Source organism: Sordaria macrospora, chromosome 2 (assembly GCF_033870435.1).
Source record: "Sordaria macrospora chromosome 2, complete sequence".
Lineage (NCBI taxonomy): Eukaryota > Fungi > Ascomycota > Sordariomycetes > Sordariales > Sordariaceae > Sordaria > Sordaria macrospora.
Window position 1 is genome coordinate 2,525,860 of NC_089372.1, and position 26,670 is coordinate 2,552,529.

General features: G+C 44.8%; 4 protein-coding genes across 4 annotated transcripts; 3 read left to right on the forward strand and 1 right to left on the reverse strand.

The window, feature by feature from the left end:
- Positions 1 to 6,459: 6,459 nt before the first annotated feature.
- SMAC4_13237 (uncharacterized protein) lies at positions 6,460 to 7,641 on the reverse strand. Its single transcript, XM_066091324.1, has 2 exons — positions 7,322 to 7,641; positions 6,460 to 7,257 (listed from the first exon to the last, which is right to left on the reverse strand). Exons 1-2 carry the CDS (start codon positions 7,413 to 7,415, stop codon positions 7,103 to 7,105), a joined length of 249 nt encoding a protein of 82 aa, XP_065946091.1. The 5' UTR covers positions 7,416 to 7,641; the 3' UTR covers positions 6,460 to 7,102.
- A 986-nt stretch (positions 7,642 to 8,627) lies between these two features.
- On the forward strand, positions 8,628 to 12,376 carry SMAC4_08361 (uncharacterized protein; the record flags this gene model as incomplete). The annotated part of the gene is made up of 3 exons (XM_003343885.1): positions 8,628 to 8,965; positions 9,024 to 10,594; positions 10,644 to 12,376. The coding sequence occupies 3 exons, from the start codon at positions 8,628 to 8,630 to the stop codon at positions 12,374 to 12,376; spliced, it is 3,642 nt and encodes a 1,213-aa protein (XP_003343933.1).
- A 791-nt stretch (positions 12,377 to 13,167) lies between these two features.
- SMAC4_08360 (uncharacterized protein) lies at positions 13,168 to 13,620 on the forward strand (the record flags this gene model as incomplete). The annotated part of the gene is made up of 1 exon (XM_003343884.2): positions 13,168 to 13,620. The coding sequence occupies one exon, from the start codon at positions 13,168 to 13,170 to the stop codon at positions 13,618 to 13,620; it is 453 nt and encodes a 150-aa protein (XP_003343932.2).
- Positions 13,621 to 24,757: 11,137 nt separating this feature from the next.
- SMAC4_04067 (uncharacterized protein) lies at positions 24,758 to 26,064 on the forward strand (the record flags this gene model as incomplete). Its single annotated transcript, XM_003348174.2, has 1 exon — positions 24,758 to 26,064. The coding sequence occupies one exon, from the start codon at positions 24,758 to 24,760 to the stop codon at positions 25,934 to 25,936; it is 1,179 nt and encodes a 392-aa protein (XP_003348222.1). The 3' UTR covers positions 25,937 to 26,064.
- Between the last annotated feature and the right edge of the window lie 606 nt (positions 26,065 to 26,670).

Genomic DNA, 26,670 nt, shown 5'->3' on the forward strand with positions numbered 1-26,670 from the left:
GGGCCGCGTATCCTACATACCTGCATGAGACTATCTGTTTGGGATGCTGTTGGAAGTGAGAAAGAGAAATACCGAACCGCAACCGTAACCGCTAAGGACCGGCGGGGAAATTTCTTGCAACCGCGCACTGTTTTCCACGATTTCCAAGAAAATTCCAAGACTGCACTAACAGCTTTTTACCTAGCCAGGCTTTGGGGTTCCTAAACCCAACAGCGACCAGCGTAGCATTACCGAGTCCGAGCGAGGCTCAACCATTACACCAAAGTGCCGGGTCTTTTAAGTGCGAGAGACTCGTTAACAGTATTAGCCTCTGAGTGTGCGTATTTTATACATTAATGGCGAATATTTGAAAAAGTGTGAAGTTCTTGTAGGGTAGCAGGGTTATGTCTACACTTTGACATGCACTCATAGTGAAATTTGGGCTGGGTATGTCGAAATGGGGGTATTGCAATTTCAGGATATTTTACTGAATCGCGAGAACGTCTGAAAACGTGATGAAAGGACCGTCCGTGACCCTCTGCCGCGGGTGATAACGTAATGGGTTTTGCTAGTGTATTTGTTTTGGCGCGCTTAGCATTACGAGCTGTTGCCCGTGCAGACCACCTAGTGTAGAGGTACGTACGGGGACGGAGTGTACACCACCACTTGAAAAGAAGACCCCGAATTTAAAAGTCCGCCGGTAGATAGCACTAACAGCTAGTCTAAGTAGTTGGTCAAGACAAACCTAGGATGCCACATGTTGCTCAATAAAAGCATGTGATATTTGCTTGATGAGCTCTTGAACCTTCATGTTCTGAGGCTTGTGTTGAGCAGGTAGGTAGCTGGCACTTTTTTGATCCCTACGTATCATGACACCTTTTTCGAGCCTGACTTCAGCGGTTTAAGATATACGGATGACGACGATGGCTAGAGGTAACGAGGTAGAATATGTACCAGGGAAACAATCGAGTCGTGGTCGAAGAAGTCTTAATGGTATCTTCAGTTAGTAGGTAGGTAATCGGAAAACCCTACCGGGAGCACGCCCCTGTCCTCGTCCGCCTTGCTTTACACGTAGACTTCTTGGAGGCAAATTCAACATGCCCCCATCCCGAAGGCAGACACAAAAACATAGCAGCCGGAGAAGACATGTACTCTCCGTAACACAATCACTCACTCACTCACTCACCTACAGATGGAGCTAGGGTAAACTGTGCGAGGTGACTGCTCTTCTTTGTCTTTCTCGTATGGAAGAAGGCAGGCAGTTGATCTCCGCATTACTGTGCCGCTGATGGGCAGGGAGAGATTAAGGTAGGTAGATATGCATAGAGTTAGCAAACATCGACAACGCACCGGGCCTTGAGAGGAGAGAGGTTGGTGCCGCACTTGCTCTCTCAAGAATGACCATGGGAGTACGTTTATGTATTGAATCTGATACTGTAAAATAAGAGAGAGAGATATCAGTAGAGTCAATGAATAGGCGGCCTAGCTTTAGCTTGGTATTGTCAGTAGCCTTGTGAACTCACGTCAGTTACATAGCAGAAAGTACCTGTATCCAGACACTGCTTAGTTACCACTATGCAATATCAACAAGCACGATCCCGGAACATCAAGACGCAAGCATGCCTCAGCCGGTCTCAATCCCTCCAGTCGTCGAGTCCTCATGTCGTGCGACATGACCACTTCGGAACTTTCTTCGAGACATGCCGATGTTGGGTAACACCTTCAACCTTTGGAGTTGTACTGTACCTACAGCACTGTGTGCCAAGTCCTTGTGTAGCGGTATACGCAGCCTTTGAGGCTCGCTGGGTAGGTAGCAAGCAAGCAGGCCAGCAGGTGAGCAGGCAAGATCCGATCCCTACCTATCTCGGTACAGGCTCTCGCGTACCTCATACTTTGTTGTAGCTGCTGCAAGTTTGTCTGTAAAGAGTGATGTCTAATTTCCGCATGTACCTACGATGGGGTGCAAATGTCAGATGAAGGACTTTCAAAGTTTGCCGAGCGAAAAGACGGTAGCGAAACTCTTGAAAGCAAAAAGGAGGTGCCCATGCCGAGAAAGGGAGCTCACATGGATCGGATGGGATGTGAAGGTTTGGCTCAACTGTAGGCAATCCGAAAACGAACCGAGGTGCCATTGTGTGTTTTGACCTCTTCATCGTTTCGCATGCTTTTGTGTAGGTCTTGTTGGCTTCACCTCACACAGTACAGCAGGCATCTCAGGTTACGTACCTGTCTTCAATGTCAGCTTCGTAACCCCTTCATTTCGGAAATGCTAGATGGGTAGACTCAAAATGATCCCTGGGGCCTGGGTAGACTAAATCTGCTTTTCTGGCCGAGTGTCAACGGCGCAAAACCTCACCAAATCCTCGGTTTTTCGCGCAAAATCTTCAGTATCGTCACTTCGGTTAATGGACAGGTGCTTGAGCTGTTGATATTGGTGCAACGGCTGTTCCGTTGTCTCTTTTGCGCAACAGAATGGTGTTGACTTCAAAATCAACAGCAGCTCCAAAGAGAGCGCCCGCGAATGCACTTGCACTTGGCTGGCGATGTGGTGAGGTTCCTTGGCGAGGGCTGTTAGGATCCAATCACTTTGGGTGCACGCCTAGAAAAGTGGGTTTTAGTCTACCTAGGGATCATTTTGAGTCTACCCATCTAACCTTTCCGCCTTCATTTTCGTTCCTAGACGGGTGTCCACAGCTACCCCATACTCATGGAGTTGCTTTCGAGATGGGGACACTCCCGAGTTCCTTCCCCATCTCAGGGCAAACTTAGCGGATGCTACACTTATCAGGAGGACGGATTGATATCAAACCCATATTTCAAGCGCCGATACTATAATGGAGTAGGGCAAGGATTGGGCTGGTTTGATGGGCTCGTGGGGGTACGGTTGTAGAAAGCCGAAAAGCGAGTGTGTCGAAAAGCGGCTCTTCGTCAGCGTGTGGTCAGCGTCATTGTCAGGAATGGTGCTATTGACTGGGGTCAGCTGGCTATTGAAAACAGACGGATCTCAATTTTTGATTTCTCACGCGGCAAGTAGGTGCCGGATAATGGAGTCAAATGGGGGAAGCCAAGTGATGAGGAGCTCCCCCAGAAGACGAGGCAGGATCGGGATTAGCGTACTGGATTTGGGGGCCGCCAAGCACTATATGTTATGCCTCTGTTACGGACGGTGAACTGGTGGTGATGTTCAAAACAACACCACAAAAGGTAGCACCCAGTGACTGGTCTTTTGATACCATCTTACTGTAGCCATAACATCGAGCGGCCATTAGTTACGAATAGTTGGTCTATCGAGTACATCCTTCGTTAATACTATGGGGCAGTGTGACAACCTCGCCGAGAAGGCCACTGACCTCAGCGAGACAAGTAGGACGTTCAAAACGTCACAAGTCAAATCTTTCCAGACTTCGTAGGGTACCACCCGCCCTTCTATGCATGGGTCAGCCAGAGGTAGACGTTTGAAAAAGGCGACTTAGTACGTACTCTTTCACACTAAAAGTGTGCACTCTGAAGTCACAGTGGCCAGTTAATCAATCTCGAACGACTGATGCCGAAAATCATATTGGACAAAGCGTCCAGGAGCATCGCTTTGCTGTTATGAGCAAGGAGCACCGCTAAGATCGCCATAGAGTGGTATTTGACGCAGTAAACCAACTCTCCGGGTCCTGCTCGCGCACAAATTCAAAATCAGGTAGCGAGTTATCGGCCCCTTTTGCCCCTCATCTTCGGATCCGGAATCATTCTGGAAGGTCAATTTCGTCGAGCACAAAAGAAGCAGGCAACTTCCTCCGCCAACACTAGCGACTGCCACTCCGGTGGAAAACATACCACAGGACAAGCCGGTCTGAGATTTTTCGAACGTGAACACCCTCCTGTGGAACAGGCGACTTGGCGGTCATCATTGTTTCCTAATATAATTAGCCTCCGAATATCCAGTCGACGAGACCATGGCCGTTGGATGGCACATGCTTCCCCTTCAGGGAATAGTTCCGGACGGTGGCGTCGTTGTTCCGGACCAAGCATGAGACGGCCCGAGACCCTGGCAGTATTCTGCACCGCGTCTAATTCCTGAAAGTGCCTGTGGGAGAATCAGCGTAGATACGTAATGAGAAACGCATTATCCTAGCGTACTGACCATGGAAAAGTTATTTTTTTTGAAGACCGTACAAGAGATCAGTCACAGAGACATTGGGATGCTTCTGTCTTCTGTTCTGGAACAGCGAATGAGGCACATGCATTTCTGCTCCGTCCTCGAAGCAACGCCAATCTGTCGATGTGCTGCGCTATGCCATCATTCGGGGTCCAAGGCGGGGCGCTCCAAGGTCTGGAAAGCCGGCCGGTTGTTCCATGCGCTAACCTCATGTTGAAGGCTGTACTGTGTAAGCCCTAGCTGTTGGAGGGATTGCTGTCCCACAGCGAGTATTGCTGGTTTTGTCCAAATGCTCCTCACATGATGCCGATAGCATTCCATCTGTTGTGTTGATTTTGGAATGCCACAGCCAGAAAAGAAGCATTTCGACAAAGAGTTGATGTACGTGCAAGACAGTATTTACCGAGATGTCGTTCTGCTGAGCTATTTTTAGGCTATTGAATTGCTGTCTTTTTCTCACCGTCGTACTGAATGAGAGGACAGTCTTCCGGGACATGTGTGTAACTGCCCTAGCCCAATCAAGAACAACGTTATCGAGTGGTTGCGAGCGGCACGCAGTGGCACGGAAATGACAACTGTGTTGCTCCCTTAGTACCAAATCATTGTTGATGCAGCCGCCCGAGCATATCCTTAGGAGGCTGCCAGGTCCTGCGGCTCAAGATCCTGGTGTCCGACCAGCAATATCTGCATTTGATGGCAATTAGCCTGTTTGAATGGCCGCCAGATGCGTATCATATGCATAAAAGCATTGCCTGACGAGAAAGCAACCTTTGGCGGCCCAGGACCCGGGCTCCTTCTCTCAAAGTCTCGGCATGACTTCTATTGGACTGTTCAAAGGGATGCACTGGCTCAAGACCGGGTGCACATCTGCTGCTCGGCATACCTCTCCGTGACAATGGTCCCAGCTCACGGCGTCCCCTGTTACTCTTTCCGGGTGTGAGGGCCGTTCGATCCTGAACTTGTCCCATACCAATGGACTTCAGAATGCCGGTTATGTGTTGTCTGGTTGTCTAACCATTACACTCGGACGTGTTTGGCTACGTGCCGATGTAGGGAATGAGCTTGTAGGCAAGAATACTCCTACGACGAACGTGGAAACAAGCTGCAGAAGCAATACCGACGCAATTGAGATCTGCAATATGTGTGCGAGATGTTAGCAGGCGGTATACACAGTGGTTCGCTTGGTTGAGCTTATTCTTGCTCTTCTTCATGGCTACGGCTCTCGAAAATGCCGAGTCATTGTTCGGTGTACTCTCAGAGAAGGTCATGCGAGGAGTTGTTGGAACGCCAATGGCACCCATTGCGAGGCTCACATGTAATATGAGCCTATGACATACCGCCGAAGGTGTAGCATTTTGCCCCAACGGGCCTGCTGGAAATCAAGATCCGGCCTGCATGTCATGGCTTTCAGCTGGAACGGACACATACATGTCTGTATGTACCTCGATAACTGACGGTGTCACCAGTTGGCTTTTCGAACATCACTTATCACCCATCAAAATATTATGTCGAGGAAGAAAAACATTGCAGTGGTATCAACCGTACGTGATACCAAATGCCAGGCTCACCAGGTTGAGGACTGTGACCTTTCCACGCGGCTACCTCGACCCAATTGTTGTGGGACCTGTTGCGCGGCACTCGAGCAAGCTGAAAATAGACACCAATCGCATCAACTTTCCCCAGCCTCTTCGGTACTGCTCTCCCACCACCACCCGTAGCGTGGCGCACTGTGGAGGATGGGCTGACAGGGAGTTTAACCGCTAAACCTCATGTAGCATCGTGGGCGGAAGAGTTCAGTATCCCAAAAGGACCCTCGTAGGTGGCCTTTACAGCACACCATAGCACTCGGCTTTTTGAAGGCCCTTCCACATTGCTTCGATGCACCGAGTAGCATGACAGAAACGCCGCGAAGTCAGGTGCTCATTCAAGGGATCCGGTTCGGGCGATGAAGCACCTAAATATTCGGGCTGAACTGGGAATGTTTTATATGGCACGGGTTTGCAATGATTGGGCTTCCAGACCGGCAACAGTCCAGCGTGCAGTGTATAGGGTACGGTGGCGGGATGAGGGAGGTTCCTTTAGCATAGCATACCCATCAAGACCGAAGCGAATAAAATGAAATGGTGATGAAAAGCCATCGGACTTTGAGCGGTACGATGTGAGTGTATGGATGTTGTCCCTAGGAGTGGGATTGTCTCGTGCGCAACTCCGTCTGAACGGGTTAAAGGTAGCGAAACCGGTCCTTGGCAACCGACCCGGTATGTGGAAGCGCCGAGTGAGCTCCGAATGTCACGTTAGTTTCGCCGACAGAATGTTCAGGAGGCTCTTGACACCCAGCTTTTACCTGCTGTCAATTTTGCTAACTGTCATACTCGCCTCGGCGTTTCAAGCTCAAAAGTTGGCTCAGTACAGCGTCTCCAACCTAGGGTTATGTCAATAGCGATGTGCAAAGATGAGGTTGGGCCTGAGATTTGACTTCAAGACCACGAAAGAGAAGCTGGATGCTCTCTGAGTATGGGCCCGCACAACCGTCTCCGTCCGATGACGAATCGAGTTTTGGCGGTACTCCACTGCACCAACGATACTTCGGTTAGCCCGTCGCCTGCAGCGGTAGATGCTGGCTTGGACGAGGTGGAAATTGGAGAAAAGGGGGAGGTGTCTTATGTCTTTGGACACCCTCATGATGCTCCAATTCGTATAAACCTTCTGGATATGGTATGGACACGTTGTAATTTGGCTTATTGTGCCTCTCCGGTGGTGAAGCTGTATGCAGCTATGGCGTTGTTTGTTGCACTTGACTGGACTTCGCTGACCCTGGGGATTTCAAGAGGGACAGATCAACCGGAAATGGAGGGTGCTGTTCCGCGCCGCGGCATTGCTCAGAGCGCGGAATTTAATCCGACTGAACCGCGCAAGTCGCGGAGCATCCGTATGCCAACGGTTCGCCATCAGAAGATATTCACTCGAAGCGAGCTCTTATTGTCGAGGCGCCCATAGTTGGTGACACGAAGCAGTGCGGTCGCTGACACTGACCACACATGTAGTGAGCCCGTTTGGCGACTCGGGTGTCACGATGTCCGTCCCATTGGGACATTGCAACGACGGATCAGTCTTTCGTCGGCAGTGGTTAGCTACAAAAGGGTGTTAGCACGGTATCTAATATACACGAGGAGCAGGTATAGAAAGTTGGCTAACCCAGGCATATCCCGAACATGCGCGACGACCCCCAAGTTGACCGTTGACGACAAGTCGATATCTGGCCCAGGCTCAAGTTTTCTTCATAAGCCATGGTAAAGGGGATGGATCAGAGCACATGTGCTGCCTGTTGCTGACCATGATCCTCAAGGATGTAGCGAAGGTTGGGATGATTCTCCTCGTTTGCCAGAACAAGAGCGTCTAGGCCCAGGATGCTGGTTGAAAACCCCATTTGGGATGGGTGATGAGGCTGTCAACGAAGGAAAAGATCATGGAAGACTGAGGTGATTGAGTAAAAGTTTTAGATTTGGCAAAGTTTTCAGAATGATGATGTCAGTCGACTCGGGTTCTTGGGTTGCGACTTCCGTTCAGAGCCAACTCCGCGTCGTCACGTCCATCCTGTGGCAGTGCCGCGGCCGGCAGATGCAAACCCAGACACTTCCTTCCTTGCGGCACCGTTTGCTCCTTCCTGCATGATCAACCAACCAACATCTACCGTACAGCTGTGCCTGTCAGTTGGCAGGCAGTTGCCGTGTTGGACCTGCGCCAATTCGATCCGACTTCTCTTTCCCGTCCCGTCGGTGCTCGAACTGTCAGCTCAAGCTTGAACATCACAACCCCATTTTCTCAGAATTTACATCCCCAACATTGCCGACACATTGTGTGCCGACGGGCATCCTAGAAATTCCTCTGCGCATCACGAAACCGGGCCGTCAAAACCACAAGCAGTCAACACAGTGCATCAACTCATAATAGGCGCTTTTGGTGCTCTCATTGGTCAATCATGAGGTTCCTGGTGGCCCTAACGGCAAGCGGCCATTTGCCGAAGCGTTCCTAGTGGCCCGCCAACATAGCACCCCCGTTATGGTCGGCCGCATCACGATTCTAGGCCAATTTCAAGGGTGTTTGCGCTTAACTAAGCGCTGGAAGAAGATGAACATGGCTCATAGGCGCCCACGAACATCTTCAAACTGAGCAAGAGGCTATGGACATAGCTAGGAGATGGAGACCGTAATGTTTACTTATACATTATAGTTAGCCCTACGGTAGAGCATCATGTGTCAACCAACTTGAAATCATCCTTTTTCTTTTGTTTCTTCTCCTTTCGTTAACTCACGAACCCGCTGGCGGGTGTTACTACTTGTAAGGGTAGACTACGTTCATTTCAGGCTGGCAGGATAGTACGAAATATGTCAAAGATGGCAGAGCACGTCTTACAGTCGGGTTTGGGTAAGTTTCAATCATCAATTCCTTGCTGCTTCCCAGTCACTGACTATCAAAAGAGAGGGGATGGAAGCCTCATACAATGCGAGCGCCTACTTTGGCCACGTTCATCGTTGTGACTCTCGCCATGGCTGGCATCAGCGAGTTTCTCGCCCAGAGGAGTGAAAGAGAGGGCGGCTTGGCTCTTTCAGACTGTTCTGAATGCTTATCTGGCCTATCGACATTCGGGTATCTATACGCTCCGACTATTGTTTCGGTTCTGTATGGCCTTGTGTGGACGTGGATCGATCTCGACATTAGACGGATACAACCCTGGCTGGAGCTCTCACGACCGGAGGGTGCCACTGCGGATTCATCACTCCTCCTAAACTATCCTTTCTCGTTTCTGGCCTTTGTACCCTTTTCAGCAGGAAAGCGAAGGTGAGAAAACACCTCTGAAGCGTAGTGTATGAGTTAATATACTAACTGTAAACCATAGACACTGGCCCGTGTTCTTCTCTGGAATTGCGTCTATGATGATCTTTTGGGGAACAACACCGCTACTTGGAGCAATCTTCGGTGTAAAATCCGTCGCTGTGGTTACCACTGCGCCGATGGCTATATCAGCCACTTTGCCCTCACTTGAAGACCAGACTTACAAAATAGACACGTCTATGCTGTATGGCACCTATGGTGTGGCATGGCTCAACCAGTCATACCCGGCCTTCACAACATCTGATTACGCAGTCGTTCCTTTTGCTCCTACGATTGTGGGATCACGCAATCGCACCGAGGAATCATGGACTGCTACCACGCAGATGCTCAGCACCGATCTGGACTGCTGGCCAGCTTCTATTACCACCACTCCCAATGACCGAAGCTTCGTCTTCGATAATGAACGTGGCTGCAATACGACTGTTGCGTTCTTCCAGACGAGCCCGTTTCCAGATGTCAACAATGTCTCTGTAGTGCTTTACATCGGCTATCACGGAGATGCACACCTGGACTACCAACTCAAACAGCCAAAATGTAGTACGAATACTTCTCATCAATTCCTAGCGGTCTATGCCGACCAAACTAGAGACTCGCTAGGAAATGTTGTGTATAAAAACATTACCGGCTCATTTTGCGAAACGCGCTATCACAAGCAGCAGGTGTCGGTTGCGGTTTCGGCTGATACGAACAAACCACTTGATGGATCTCTATCCTACTTGGGACCGAAGGAACAACTTGGCGAGGATGAGTTCAACTCCACGGCCCTTGAGTTTCTCTTGAATACCGGAAAGCCTTTCACGACCTACGGAAATTTCGAATTCCCCACGCCCGTTCGCGACTTCGCAGCTTGTACCACCTTGGAACCCTTTGGCGCGTTATCCAAGAAAGACGTCGCTTGGCCGGTAACCAATATGGTGAATACAGCGCTGGGCCTCTCTGACAGGCCGGTGAAGCAATGGAGAGACTCAAAAACTCTTGAGGATTCCTTTCGCACCGCTCACAAAGCCGCTTTTGCTGTCGCTGTCTCGAATCTATTAACACCAGTGCAAGTCTCAAACGGAGATGATGTCTCTGTGAAGCGCACAATGTATGGGGTTGTCGTCAACAGAACAATTGCCTATGTCTTCGAAGGGCTACTTCTTGCGGTTGCATTTCTCATCGCAGCAGTGTGGTACACAAGTGCCCGAGCTGCAAGCAATCTATCTGACGATCCGGCAACAATAGGATTCACCCTGAGGGCACTTCAAAGAAGTCGAGCTTTGCTTGGTCGATTTGCAATGGAAGATTGTACAGGCACACCAGAACTTAAGAAGAGTCTTCTGAACGAACGGTTCAACCTCGAACTGGACAATGATCAAAGTATCTTGGACATCATCAATTCATCCTTCTCTAGACCATCAACGCCCGAGTCTGAATTGAAGGACGATTCTTCCAGCGATCGTCGAAGAGACATTAAATATGCAGCAACACAGCCTCGAGACTTGCACCCAGCAACAGGGCTCATCGTAATATTGGTCATACTCACTGCCCTCACAGTACTTGCTTATCTCAAGAAACAAGAGCAGGCACTTAATGGTATGTACTATGCTCCATTCCGCGCATACAGGGTGCTAACGACACACAGGGCTGTCGAGACCGACGGAGAATTTCACTGTCCTTCAGATACTCGAGAATTACATTCCCACGGTTTTCTCAACCTTGCTCGAGCCATTTCTGGTTGTCTTGACCAGGATCATCTGCATTCTACAGCCATTCAACGAACTGCGTAAGGGGAGACGAGGCCCCGAGAGTACGCTTGAAGCACGATACACGTCCTTGCCGCCTCAACTAGTCTTATGGCGAGCCTTGAAGTCGCAGCATTTTCTGCTGGTATCGCTTTGTGCCATAACCCTCTTAGCCAACGTCGTCACAGTGTCTCTTGGAGGTATTTTCAACGAGGCACCCGTGGCGGTTGAGTACCCTCTCAGGTTTGCTGAGGCACAACGTGGTGCTCTTACCCGCGATACCATTATGGATCCTGTATACACGCAGCATGTTACCTCGGGTCACACTTATGACCATTTCTATGCGACTTGGTCAAACCTATCCACGAACACCACTTTACCCCCATGGACGACGCACAAGCATGCGTTTCTGCCTGTCGTGTTACCTCAGGAGATACAAAAGGAGGGAGTATTTCGGACACAGTTGAGAGGGTTCGGGGTCGACTCAAAATGTACACCATTGTCTTCATCCAAGTCAGCCTCGGAGTCATACGCCAACTTGACCTATGTCAGAGGCGGACGCGAAAAACCGACCTACTTATTTCACCGGGATAATGGGTCATGGACAGAGTGTTTTCCTCAAATGTCCATGACTGGGCCAGACCCAGCCGGACGCTCCGCACGTGAATTCGCGAGTGGACTTCAACCAGATCCCCTCGGCCCCTGGTCATTACCGCCCAGCGACAAGAGCGGCTTCTGTGAGGACAAGATTGCTTTGGGCTGGCTTCGCATCAACTCCAACGACAGCTCTGAGATCATACAGTCAACATTTATGACGTGCGAGGCAACCCTAAAGACAGCAGTCTTTAACGTGACGTTTGATCACACGGGCCGCATCCTAAACTCTACCCAAGCTGGAGAGTTCGACGATATTGAACTATTCATGACCCGTAACCAGTCGCAAATATTGGTTAGGGAGGCTAATGGCCTCATCACCAACGTCGGCCGAACTGGCCCCAGTCTTTACCCTTTGGGCTGGCACAATACCTCCATCGCCACAGACTGGTTCAATTATCTGCTCAAATTTTACCTTAATACCACGGACCTGGTCGACCCTCAGAAAGACGTGCCAGACGTGGACGTCTTGATTCCCGCAGTGCAAGACCTCTACCAAAGGCTCTTCGCTGTTCTTCTCGGTCAAAACTTGCCGATGTTCGAATCTGTTGACACCGCCAACGGCGATGCTGTTGTTGATGGCGTCTGGCTTGGCACAGAGACACGAATCTTTCTGGATGATAACGCTTTCATCATCAGCGTTGTCATCTTGTCGCTCAACGTGGTTGTCTTGACTGCAATTTACTGGCGGAGAAAGAAGTCGTATCTTCCAAGGTTCCCGTCTACCATTGGCTCCCTTATCGGTTACGTAGCCGCAAGTCGAGCGGTTCGCCATTATGGAGAAGACTACGACGTCAAGACAAGCGCATCTCGAACCATGTCGTCATTCAAGTCGTTTTCTCAATCGACTTATTCGTTTGGTCGGTATATAGGAGTCGATGGGAATCTCCATCTGGGTATCGAGATGGATCCGTTCGTCGTGACCATTGATGAGACGATGAGGGAAGGAAGAAAACGATGGTATAAGAGGGGGAAATGAGAAGGGATGGGAACTCTGTATATATTTATGGTTATCACAATAATGCTTAATTTCCAGCTTCGCACACAACATCTCCATACCTGTGACCATGCTCAGGAGAAAATGAATCACAGGTAGGAGGGAATGATGACTGTGCTGGTTATATACGCTTTGCAAGCCTACAGCTTATTGTTAGTGCAGAAGTACGCACTAATATTTTCCCTCCATAAATAGGCTGTGTGGAGATAAATCTGTGATAAGTTGATATCTCACGCCCCTCAGGCAGCAGGTGGGAAAGAACCCCTCTCACGAAGGCACCTCATACTCGGATAAAACCAAACTACTGCGAAGCGCGAGCGCGATTGCCAAAACAAGAAACATTTTTGAACATTTTACATATCGCACATCTAGCAGTCGAAGATCCAAGAACGGAGATGGGAGTCATTGATCTTGGCGTTCTGAATCCTCTCGCAACCTCAAAATACCACGCCACACTCAAAGCAGCTTTTTTTGGCGGACATCCGTTGCCCGGGCAGTTTGACGCAGTTTGAGGAGTCCAACCTCATCCTCACGTCTACACAAGAACGCAGCTCCAAAAGAAACAAGAATAATGACTGAATCAGCACAAAGCGACGACGGCGTGCACTGCGCCTTCTTCTATGGTAAGTTATCTTCACAGTCACATCTTCACCGGAACGCATCTCTTCCACCGGGTCCAGGCACTCAACGCAGCTGCCGTGGCGGGAATCCTAAAACCTACATCTTATCGTATATCCACCCATCCAACTAACCTACCATAACCAGGCACCCTAATGGTCCCCGAAGTCTTCTACACAGTCTGCTACAACACCAAAACGGTTCCCGACGCCATCGCTGCTCAGCACACCTTCACTCCGGCGATCCTGCCTGGGTACTGCCGGCGCCGCATCAAGTGGGCCGACTACCCGGGCATCACCGAGGACGCGGACCACACCGTCTTGGGCATCTTCGCCACGGGTCTGACACGGGCCAATATGGGCAAGCTGGATCACTTTGAGGGAGCCGAATACGAGCGCAGGACGGTAAAAGTAAAACTGCTGGAGAAGGTGGGCGACGTCAAGACCGGGGAGGGTAACGTGGAGGCCGCCGGCGGTGAAAGGGAGGCGGAGGTCTACGTCTTCATGCCGACGCAGCACTTGGAGGAGAAGGAGTGGGATTTGGAGGAGTTCAGGAAGGAGAAGCTGAAGCTGTGGACGAGGGCTGATCTTATCTTTGCTGGTAAGTAGTGTCGGAAGTACCTTTGGTAACAGGGAGTTTTTGAGTGAGGAGGGGAAGGAAAAAGGGAAGACGCATCAGCGGTCTCCTTCAGACTTCAGTCGCTTCACAAGGAGTTGGGGCCGGGATAGACGATGATGTGGAAGGGTAATTGCTAACGCTTCTTTTCGCTTTAGATTGCGATCCTGATAAACCTGCTACATTGGCCTCAGCTGTATGAGGAGGCACATTAGCTGATACGGGGGAGGGCAGCTATTCTCCAATAATAGCCTCTAGGTTCGCGACCGGCAATGTTAAGCCTTTTCTTCCCGCTGTTATCCTGGTCACGGATTATTGTGGCTCAGGTGAGCGTGAATACTTATGCCTCAGGGGGGCTTACCAGTTTCATTTCTGAGGGTGATTTCACTTGCTGTGCCCACCCAGGCATTCACCAACAGAGGCAGACCGACTCTCCGGGAGCCAGCCTACTCCGGGAAATGTTGTTTGAAGATTAATCACATCCCCCGTACGGCCCCGAAATTCCGGGTTACTTTTAAACTGAAGAGAGTTCGTATTCTGTTTGAGTTTCGGTGCTTGGTGAGTGCTTATCACGGCGAGCATGGCTGTGCCTGGGAATGCGGCGTTTGCGCTTCACCGGCCATCTTTTTTCGCTGTGGCCCGACGGTTGACATGCAGAATTATCTTTTCCGGTACACCTTTGCCTGCAAAAATATTTTTCGCGTATGCTATGGACCGGCGCGTAACCGCAGCTGCATCATGGAAGCCTAGGCGCTGACTAACAGAGAGTGGAATATAGAAGTCGGTGTGTCGATGTGGTGGTGTAGGTGGTGGGCGTGCCGGCGTTATCATTTGTGACCACTTTGCCCGATTCCGAGACGTTGTTGGTGCAAAGACACGGCGCGCTCCGACCGAAAACACTTCGAGCAAATTCCTTCACGTGAGAGTCACTGTCCCTCAATTGACGAATGATCCAGCTTCAGTTGACGTTTGGAAGCTTGGTGGAAGACGTTGTTTTGAGGGAGAGGTGACTGCCGTGGCTTTTGACATTTAACCGAAAGGTGAAACGGAACCCTGCATTCTGTTTCATCACTTTGGCTGGCCACACCAGTCAAACCCTCCAACCCCAATCCGGGGGCACAACTCAGGGGGTGGCCCCATCAGCCTACAGGGGTTTAAACACAGGGGTAGCCTTCCAGTCGGGACAGCGGGGGAGCTCCTCCACGTTGTTGCATTTTATCAATAACTCTTCCAGGGTCTTTCCATATCACACACATTTCATCACAACCTCGTGAAAGAAAGGTAAGACCGACTCAGTCACCTATTAACTAAAGTGGAAGGCACAAAGCACAGATAGATACCAACCGAACTGGGTAGGTTATTGAAACGCCCATGCCCAAGCAAAGGAGACGCGGGCTCACCGGAACGGTGGCGCCATTACTAGATCTCGCACCAAAAGTCGCGCGGTCCGTAGGCCCGCTTCAACGCGCTTTAGCGCAACGGTTTTATTTAGACACTGCGATTGTACGTAAATACGGACTAGTTATGAATTTATAGGAATAGAATTGTAAAATACTATTTCATTAGCTATTTTAAATAGTATTATGAGTCTATTATTTCTTAATCATACTAATTAATATGGTTTATATAATTTTATATATATAAAAATGATTAAAATCATATATAATAATGATAAATTGTAGTTATTTCTAATTAGACTTGTATATAAAAGCGATATCAAATGCGGTAAGAGGTTGTATTACTGTCACAGGTTGACATTGGCTATATAGTGTGCATTTCGAGTTCTGCTTTGCAAGCAGAACATCATCCTATCTTTTGTAGGTTTGGCCGTCTGGGCATATGCACCCCAGCCTGTCATAATTACTGTAGTTGTTTGCGATTATTTGCATTTTATATTTAGGATTGTTGTATTCAATTACTATTAATAAGTATTAGATTTATTAGTAACTTTATTTATATAGTATATTAATAAAACTAATGTAGATTAATAAAATATTACAGTTACTATTGTATGCATACAATTATTACGTAAATATATAATTGAACGTATTTAGTATTTTACTATAAATCGAATTTCCGCTTTACTTGATTTCTTTTTTTTTTATATTAATCAATGATATTTCTACGTAGGAATTAATACAATAATAACGTTAACGTTAAGCTATTATACATTAAAAGTTTGAGGTTAAATGGTAGTAATAATAGACTGTCCTATTAAACTTGGTTTAATTAGCTTTTTTAAATTCATTAGTTTCATTACACATATATAGTTATTAATTCCAAATTTATTATCCTTAATATTAAACTATTTAGATTGAAGTTAGTTCCATTACTAATAATATATTGTATAAAATCAGTAAGTAATATTTAAAACTAAGTATTATATGTAGTATTTCATTAAATTTATATTAACTTACTTATAGAATAATAAAAAGACTATTTAAATCCGCCGGAAATAAATCTAATTTCAATATGATTATTATTAGTACGATTAGAATTAAGAGAAAAATATATTGTTTACGCTATTCTTAACAATATTGATTATTCCAAGAAACTTTAATTTATAGGAATTTACCCCTAGCTACTTTGGTAAATTCTTTTACTACTATTATTATATATCGCACTCTTCTATCGATTATAATTTAATAATAAGTGTTCGTTGATTTTGTAATAGCGATTAATAATTTATATATTTCAATTATCGGTTTGTACAACTTATTTCTAGCGTAACTTAATTACCGGAAATTGGTTTTAGTATAATAGTAATAAGTAATTTATCTATTTCAACTACTACGGTTTTTAGTATATTAATAATTACAATATATAAATTATTAGTTATATATTTCATATATAGAATAAAGGGTACTTAATTAAGGTCTTTGATTAATACAAAGTTTATGCCGACTCTGATAGTATATATCTCTAAATTAATTATATTTGATAGTAATTATTTCAAACAATATTATTGTACATAGTATATGAATTAAGTTACGTTTAAAAAAGTTGTACTTAATAAATAACCGAATCTCTCAATATCCTAGTAAAATTAGTTGATAATAATGATAATAGTAATAGCTAATTTATTTCCAATATATGATACTTCATTTATCCGATTTATAACGTTCCTTAGCGTTTTATGAATTATAATCCTGCTATCTAGCTTTACGTAATATATATCTATAGAACTCCAACTTCTAGTATTTATAAAGATAATAAGATACATGTCTGCTACAATAAAGAATTTTAATATTGTTATTCTTTGAATAGATGAATTTGTGAGTATAATTATTATATAAAGTGTTTAGAACCGGATTATTGTTTTAAGTTGGAATTTGATAATAATAATAAGTATTAGTGATATAATTCAATTTTTATTTATAATTCTAATATTACTAATTCTTTTAATAATTTTAGTACTACTAATTCTCTAAATAGTTCCAACATTATTGATTTCTTTTATAGCACGGAAACTATAGATACTATTAACGATCTTATAGATTTTATACTTAATACTCTATAAATTCCATATACTTCGCTAAGCCTACGTTGCGCTAAACGTCCCGGCTACTTAGCCGGCCGAAGAGCCGCCGCTACCAGCTAATTTTCTTAATAACTAATTTATATACTTCAATTCTCTAGTATATTCAGCATTAAATTTAAACGCGACGCCCCTCCCCCCCTCTCTTTACCAGTTATATAACCGCCCGAACTATCTCAAATTGCTATTAAAATTATATTATAAAAAGAATATAGTCGTTACAACGAATAGTAGTTTAATTTTAGGATTCATATTCATGTAGTATATAAGCGTTGTTTCCGTACTAACAGTAATTTACTACTTGACAAACCTGTCGAAGTTAGTAGTATTCATGATATAAACTTTAATATATTCGTTAAAGAAGATAAGATATTCCGTTTCTGATTCCCAATTTTTACGAAAACATATTTATTGTACAAATCTATATTTATTATTATATATATACTTTCAGGAATTCATAACACTAGTAAAAAGTTACTATATCAATTATTTTTGAAACATTGGTTTTATTTATATTCATTTATTTAAATTGCTGTATACTTGGCACTGGCCGCTGCTGACCCGGCTCCTCCCTCACCTAACCCTATAACGCCGTCTCCCTAAGTAAATATCTTTTGAATATAGCTATAGAACTACTACAGCTATCCAAATATCAATAGAATGTAAAAAGAATTAAGAGTTAATTGCTGTAAGGGTTCTACGAGGTATACACACAGGTAGGCCTTGGTGAAAGTGATAATATTCGACAAAGAGGAAAAGGGAAGTCTGTGCCAGTATGGCATGGAGCTTACAGCTAAATACACAAGAGAGGTGCGTATATCGAAGGTGCTAGAAACGCCAAGGTCGAAAATGTGGTTCGTGCGGCATACCCCAGGAGTGCACCCAGTCAGAAGGCAGGCCTGGCTTTCATAGAGTTCAAGCCAGGCAAACACCCCTAGGCGCCAGCCCCATGACAATTGCCCAAAAGTCAAAATATATTTAGTCTTCTTCAAGATATATTATCCCAATTATATAAATATTAGAATCAACATGAAGTAGTTTAATTACCTGCTAGTAAATAATAATATACTTAATACTGTTAACTATATTAGCGTAAATGATATAAGATTAGAGAGATGTGACGAACTTAAAAAAGCTATGTTATATAAAATATTGAAGGAAGCCAAGTAAGAAATTGCCACTACCCCTAACATTATAGATTAGCTACTACAGAGTTTGAAATAATTTAGGACATAATTCTTCAGCAATTTCTTATCCAACTTGAATATCCTACCTACTTATTTGGATTATAAAATTATTAAATAATTAACAGCTTTTGAAAGCCCTAATTTAAAGTCCCGCCTTAATTCTAACTAAAATTTGTATATTTAGTTTAAATCCGTTTTATAAATACCTGGCTTTTATATTTCATTTAATAGTAGTTCCGAGACTTATTCAAGAAATCCCTTGTTACTACTATATTAATCCGGGTCCCTTTTGTAGTACATTTATGAATGGATTCTAATATTAATAAATATTATCATTTTAAACTTTCTTTATCCTTTATTTTTGTAAACGGAGTAAATTTTCTGTATTTCGATTAAAAAAAAAATTACGCCAAATATACTCAGTATTATATACATTAATATAATAGTATATTTACTATGTAAAATTGCTTTAAATATAGTGTGTTCAATTCTTTTAAATATAGTTATTATATCAATGACTGAGCGTTTAATTAAAAAATATTTAGGAATTAGAAAGCTTTTACTAATAATTTCGAAGCCCAATTTGAATTATGAAGGTTGGTAAATTTAATTATATTAAGTTGAAAAGTTCCACAAATTAGTATAATGTATTAATTTCTTTAGTATATCAAAAGATAGTTATCACGTTTAATATAGTCGATTTATATTAAGAGAGTTTAATAAAATATATTATCAACGTGTGGCTAGTACTGTACCTTGTAACTCCCTTGTACTACCTTGTAGTATAGAAGGCTAATTGAATTATTCCTTCTACGGAATTAGTCCACTCAGCCTCCACAGAACGTACTAGAATACAAAGGTTTGCTATTGTATTCTAGGATTCTCTAACTTGTTCAGCATTCCTTCTAGACTAATTTGTCATTATGGAATGTACCAGAAGCTCATAGATTCAGTTCATTCCTTTCATAGTATAATGCTCCTACAAGCACTCCTATCAACTTACAGAAGCTCCTACACTCTGGAAGGTTCTAGATACTTAACGTTTGTGTATATAAAGACCTCTTCTCTCCTTTAGTTAGTCACTCCTTAAGTAAGCAAGCAAGCACAATCAAAGCAATACAATACAGTCTACTCCTATAGTGCAGAGTTTATCATAATAGTTGTTTCTCACAGTGCAGAGTCCACTGTGCTCTTCTGTCTTGAGAGCAGAGTTCTCTCTTAAGACCTCTTTTACAACATCTCTCTATTGTTATGACAGGCTAGAGTGCACATGCCCAGACGGCCAAACCTACAAAAGATAGGACAATGTTCTGCTTGCAAGGCAGAACTCGGAATGCACACTATATAGCCAATGTCAACCTGTGACAATTGTCTTTGCTACTACGCTGCTTCCTTCAGCACTGCTATCGTACTTCCTACCGCTTCCGCTCCGCTCTGTTACAAGTGCATAGCTCACTATAGCATCTCTATACTGGCCCTATTATCATAGGCTAGTTAGGGTATTGTAGCAAACAATTTATAATAAATAATACTTCCGTAGGTATTAGAAAAATACTATAGTCAGAGAAAGTTAATAAAAAGAGTATATTATTTATCACAGTAATAGAGGATATACGAATTTGCCGTCAAAATTTGTTAATTAATAATTGCTATAATTTTTAATACTGACCTTCGTCCTCCGTATATATAACCCGCTTTTATACCTTTAAGAAGTCTTTGTAATAATTTCTATAAAACCGTCTATTAGAGTCATATTCTAATACGATACGTGGCTGTGATAGGGGCACAACACGTAGGTAGTCTGCCTCTTCAACGTCTCTTTTGATTGTAACAGCGCCAATTACTCTATCCTCCTCCATTCAACGGACTATAACAGCGGCGTTATTTTCGATGGCAGTAGCGCTAGCTATTCTATCTTCCTCTATCAAGTGGTCTACGGCGGCAGTATTATCTTCCTTGTCCGAATTATTACTAGCGGGGTCTTCGTCTATATTACTAGCAGTATCTTCATCCTCCTACCCTAGTCTCTAGTATAAAAGGGGATCAGAGCTTTCGCTATTTAAATACCGGCGTATGAGCGCAAGAATTAGTAGTGTAGGATTGGAGAGAGGCTCCTGTTGTCCGGACGGATCAGGCTAAATTTATTTCTTTTTAATATAATAGTTTACATTTTTCATAATGTACTATATATAGAATTACTACTTTACGTTGGGGTAGATTATAAGAGCTGCTCTTTTAAATCTTCTATAGAAGTTGGTAATAAAGATAACGGGGTTTAGTATATGCCCCTGGATCTCCTTCAAATAGTTGAGATACTATATAAAGTTGTTTTCCATTTCGCTACTTGAGAGATTAAATGTAATATTGAAATTGCGACCCAAGGTATTCATACTAGTAATATCGAGGAGGATAAGGTTGAAGCGTTTAACTTATATATAAAAAAAGAGAGTTAGTATGAACTCTTGTAGTATAAAGAATAAATGGAATTATCTATATAATATTAGAAAAGTCGCTCAATATATTCAATTTCACTTACTTTATTCGTATTATTAACTAGTATAATATATGGGTAATATCTCTACATTTCTATATACTGCTTCAAAATTTGAAATATACAATATATATTTTATTAATCAGGAATGATGTTATTATACTTAAGGAAGTAACAAATACTATACTCATTTTTATACTTCTCTGGTATATCGATAAATATTTTAGTTAAAGTGAAAGAGCCGTACTGTTCTCTACAAAAGCGCTTCCAAATGCTTAATACCTCTTGTAATATAATAAAGAATTTCCGACCGTGTAGGGTAGTTACTAAACCATTATTATCAAATTAACAAAGGTCCTCTTCTCTAATGTTATTAAGATTCTCGAAGGTACTGCTAAGGTAATATAGTATTTACTTTAATATTATTCTAACGTATTTAATAATTTTTTAATTACAATAGTAATATTATTTTCGTAATTTATATATACTTGATGATCATAATTGGAATTAGCGGCCAAGTTCTTAGTATTATAGTAGTAGCTATAAGGTTTATTTACTTCTTTAATAAACTATTTATCTCTCTTCTTTTGATCTTATACAGCTTTTGCTTAATATTTATACCTAATATAATGCAAGCTTCTATTGTAGGTGTGACAGGCTGGGGTGCATATGCCCAGACGGCCAAACCTACAAAAGATAGGACGATGTTCTGCTTGCAAGGCAGAACTCGGAATGCACACTATATAGCCAATGTCAACCTGTGACACTACCTCCCCTTAAAGCGAAGTTATCTTTCAATAATCTTCAAGATAAGGCCTCGGCCCCGGCCCCATTTCCGAGGGCGACAATGTCGCGGAGGATTTATCGCAATACGACAGCTTATATAGCACTACCTGAAAATGCAACTTCCCGCTAAGTTGGACATTTTCCAATGGGCCGATACGTGGCATTTCGGTACTCTTCGATTTGCATACATGGTCCTCAATTGTCATTGCATTCTTAGGAGCTGTGCTCGACTAAGTGCCGACAAGAGTATCCCAAAATCGCCCTCGAAATTGCCACGGTCGGGAATCGAACCCACCGTTTTAAGCAGAACATACTGTGACAGGCTGGGGTGCATATGCCCAGACGGCCAAACCTACAAAAGATAGGACGATGTTCTGCTTGCAAGGCAGAACTCGGAATGCACACTATATAGCCAATGTCAACCTGTGACAGTAGGTACTTTAACTACTAAGTTTATATTTATTGCTATAGTTATAGTAAAAATTATGCCGCTTTAGTTTTTCGTTTTTGGTATTGCTTCGAATACTCTTTTATATAATAACAAAGCTCTATTAATAATAGTACAAAACAAAGGTTTAAATTGCTTCGCCTTTGGTATTAAAAGGTTTTACAACAAAGAGTAGTTATAATAGAAAAGAGATCTTTTATTGAATAGTAAAACGTTTGTTAGAGGGCAGTAGCGACTGCGTTCTTATTCAATTAAGTTTATAATTATAGTAGTAGATTAATAGAGTTCGAATTTTGTTAGCGAAATCGCGCTCCGGTTAGGAATAATTAATCGCATCGGATTCAAACGCATTTTAATTAGGGATTTCAACTAAATCCCGTTAATACTAGTTGTTATAGTGTGCTAGGTAGGAGTCTATTTACCTTAATCATACGGAGTATACGATTGTACGATTTGTAAACAGGCGGTTAAGGAAGTATAGCAGTATAATATAATATAGCGAGCTTAGTAATATTTTATCAAATAATGATGAAAATAACAAAATAATCGCTAAAAACAACTACGCAACGATAGGGAAGAGTTTATGATAGTTTCATTCAATTACGCAGCAAGGCTAACAATCGCTAACAGACTACGCGACGGCAACAAGATTGGGCAGCGATGTATATATGGTGGATAATAGCGCGGCTAGGTAATAGCGTGTAAAAGTGGGTATAGGAGTGCTGGTTACCATTTTTAGGGGAGATGGTTACCGTTTCGCTGATGGACGTGCATAGCCTAACGGCTTAACCAGGCTTTAATTATGGGCTATTTAATAAAAGTGGGGGTGGTTTTCTCCCGGTTGGGCTTTCAGTTTAGAAGGTTGGTACGACACTTCCGAACCTTGAGCATCTGATAACCTGCTGCCTCAACGCACCACCGACATTTGAAAGATCATACAACATTCAACGCCTCAAAAGCCGGTTTTTGACGGTCAAGGTCTTTCAGGTAACGATGACTGCCAGGTGTGAATTACAGGATTTACACAGCTCAACATCCTCAATGCATACCCCTATGCCAGTTCGAATGTGCGGCTTGAAAGCCATCGAATCTGAAACCCCTGTCCCCTCGCTCTTGGCAGGAACTGAAATGGGACGACCAATGGAACATCAGAGTCACCTCTTGGTGGAAACGATTGGGCATTTGTGCGATCTCGGTCCTCCACTCGTGTTTCTGCCCGAACTTCAACTCTTGCCCCGGTCTCACAGCTCCGAGTCTCATCCATCGGACACATCATCAGCACCTCATATCGCCGTTGGTGAGGGTGTAACAATTGGACCCCAGCTGTTAGCTATCATCCGCACCTTGCCGCTCTCCAACGACAGCGATGCGTCGCCGAGAAGGTACCTAGCAAGGGACCCCGGCCTGTCAAGTGACATCTCAAGTCCCGCGGTCGTGGAACCGAGGGCCGCCTTTACAGGTCACTACATCAATCCCCATTCCCAAGATCCATTCGGGCCTCTGATATGGTCAACATAAGGCAGCGTATTCGATCAAACCCAAGGAATGACTATTGTATATTTGATCGCTTACCGCGGCCCAACAAGACTGGCATCAGCCACATGACGGCAGAGATGACTACAAATGCTCATCCTGGGACGCCACTAGGAAATCAAAGATAACCGCTGAAAAGGTTCCTAGATCCTGGCTGTGACACTCGACGAGAGCCACACGATTTGTCTAGACCGGCAAGCACAAATCATTAGTTGGCATCATGTTTGCAAGAGCAAGGTTGGGCCTGGTGCTCTTTTGTTTACAGCAGAGCGAGGTCTAGGTTTCCCCTGATTCTCCCGTCGTTGCAGCCGTCCGAGCCGTATACCTTTCGTTTACCTAGATCAGGTGCCGATATGCTGACTGCGTTATACGTAGGTGTACATTAGTCTGTTGTACCTGTGTTAGTACCTGCCACGCGACTGCAGGACACCATCTTGAAAGATTTTCAGGCATCCCGTTTCCACTCAAGCCTTCGAAACAAATCATCGCATTGCCCACCAGCCTATCAAGATTACCGTCCTAACCTTTGACTGGCACAGGATGTTCTTCGCCATCCCCTGTGCTTCAAGATGGGGCGGGAGCTAGGAGATTCTCAAGTGTAACTGGATCAGTTCCACGGCATTACCCAAATTGCCTCCAGCACGATGAGATTTCACTCCGTCTAACTGGGCAAAGGTCACCATCACTGTTCTGTGTTCTTTCTCTCATGCCCAATCAACTGGTGCATCTCGTTCGTTCCTGCAGCAGTTCCTTACCCGTCTCTCTTGGTACGAGCATCTTGTACCTCAAGCATCCATGATGTTTAGTGCCGTGTTCCGGTTGGGGTTTTGATATAAAGAGCAGCTCTCTCGAAGACAAGTGTTTCTGTCATGTTCTATATCTCCGGTCAAGCAAGCAGCCTCATCCATTCCTTGATGAGCAGACTTCTGTTCTCTTTGTGAAACTCTATCTGCCTGGTGCATTACTCTCCTTTCTCGCTCAAGAGACTCAAGTCAGACGTCAAAACCTCTCACGGAACACTCGAATCATCCTTCCCAGTTGCAATCAACCTATCAGCAATTATCATCCTCCCGGATACCCGTCGCAAATCGATTCAGCACATTCCTTCAGAAAGTCCCGTCTGGTACGGACCTCGATTTACGACAAGATGATCTTCACACAACTGCTCTTCACCGCTGGTGGATTTGTGGCTCTTTCAAATGCCCATCTCCTTATGAACACTCCAAAGCCCTTCAGTTCACCCGCCCTCCTTAATGGGCCCATCGAAGAAAACGGAAGCAACTTCCCTTGCCAGGCAGGCTCATCAGGCAGCTATGCTGGAGACGCTACCGTCATGCCTCTTGGTTCCAAGCAACCTCTGCTTTTTACCGGTTCCGCTGTGCATGGTGGTGGCTCTTGCCAGGTTTCCATCACGTACGACATTGCTCCGAACAAGAACAGTGTCTGGAAGGTCATTCATTCCATCGAAGGCGGCTGTCCCGCCAAAGACACACCCGGAAACTTGCCCGAAAACGCCGCGGCTGCCACCCCGTTCACATACTCGTTCCCTATCCCGAGTGACATCCCGGCCGGTAACGCGACCATCGCTTGGACTTGGCTCAACAAGATTGGCAACCGCGAGTTCTACATGAACTGCGCCCCTGTCAGCCTCACCGGCAGTGGAGGCAAGAAGGAGAACTGGGAATCTCTCCCGGATATGTTAGTGGCCAACATCGGCGACAAGGCCTGCACTACTGAAGAGGGCAAGGACTACAAGTTCCCCAACCCTGGAAAGTCTGTTGAGCGTTTCGCTCCTGCGGACAAGCTCGCCTTCCCCGTTGGAAACTGCGGTGCTAAAGGGGGTTCCGGTGGTGGCTCCGGCAACGGTGGCTCCGACGGCGGCTCTGGACCGGCCCCTGCGCCAACCACCACTCCTCCGGCTGCTGCTCCCACTCAAGCTTACGGTGGAGGTGGTGGAGGTGGTGGAATCTTCATCACGGCTCCGATTCCTGATTCTCCGGCCGCGACTCCTACTTCTGCCCCCGCTCCTCCTGCTCAAGGCGGTGGCGGTGGCGGTTCTGGCTCCGGCTCTGGTTCTGGCTCTGGCTCTGGCTCTGGTTCTGGCTCTGGCTCCGGCTCTGGCAGCTCCGGTGCTGGATCTGCTTGCAGCGCCGAAGGAATGTGGAACTGCATTGATGGAAAGTCTTACCAGCAGTGTGCTGCCGGCGTCTGGACGCCCATCATGCCACTTGCTGCCGGCACCTCTTGCGATGTCGGCCAGTCTACTTCTCTCAACATCAAGACTGCCGGCAAGAAGATGAGGCGCCTTGTTCGTTTCCGGGGTTAAAGCATGAAACCCTGTCACTCATTCAAACACTCAACAACACTTCGTTTCTCTTCGATCATTACACACATTTTTTGGGATATCTCTTGGGGATTCTTGCATTGGATAAAGCAAGATATCAGCAATACCTGGCGGCTTTTTTTTTGTTTAAAAGCCTTTTCTTTTCTTGTTACAACCATATTGTAGTATTACAGTGTACATTCACTCTTGAAGATAGAATAACCATACCTTGGACATACATAGGATCTTTAACCCTAACCTCCTTGTAATTACATACATGTCAAGAAAACGAGACCAAACTCAGGTGAAAGCGGCAACCTAAAGTGTCTTCACAGCTTAACCGGAACCATCAGACTTCCGGCAGGCGCAAATGTCGTGATGTCAATGAGTGTACTGGAGATATTTTTATTTATTACATAGACAGGCGAAACCTAAAAGTGCTATGTCAAATAATTCTCATGTCTTTCATTCCTTTTGTCCTTTCGCTTCACCGTCGTGCAGATGTTGGTCCCGTTTCCATCAATCACATAAGGAGGCCGTTTGATGTCACGGTCCGGAAAAGCGTTGATCGAAAAAGGCAGTTGCGTCAACCTTGGCATTCCGTGTAAGTGATAAGATAAGGCCAGACGATAAGATTAGATCGACAGCACATCAGCCGCTCGTACAAGGAACCGGCTTGCCTGCCGAGAATCCTGATCTTATGCTTTAAAGTTGACGAATCACAGTCCACGACGCTC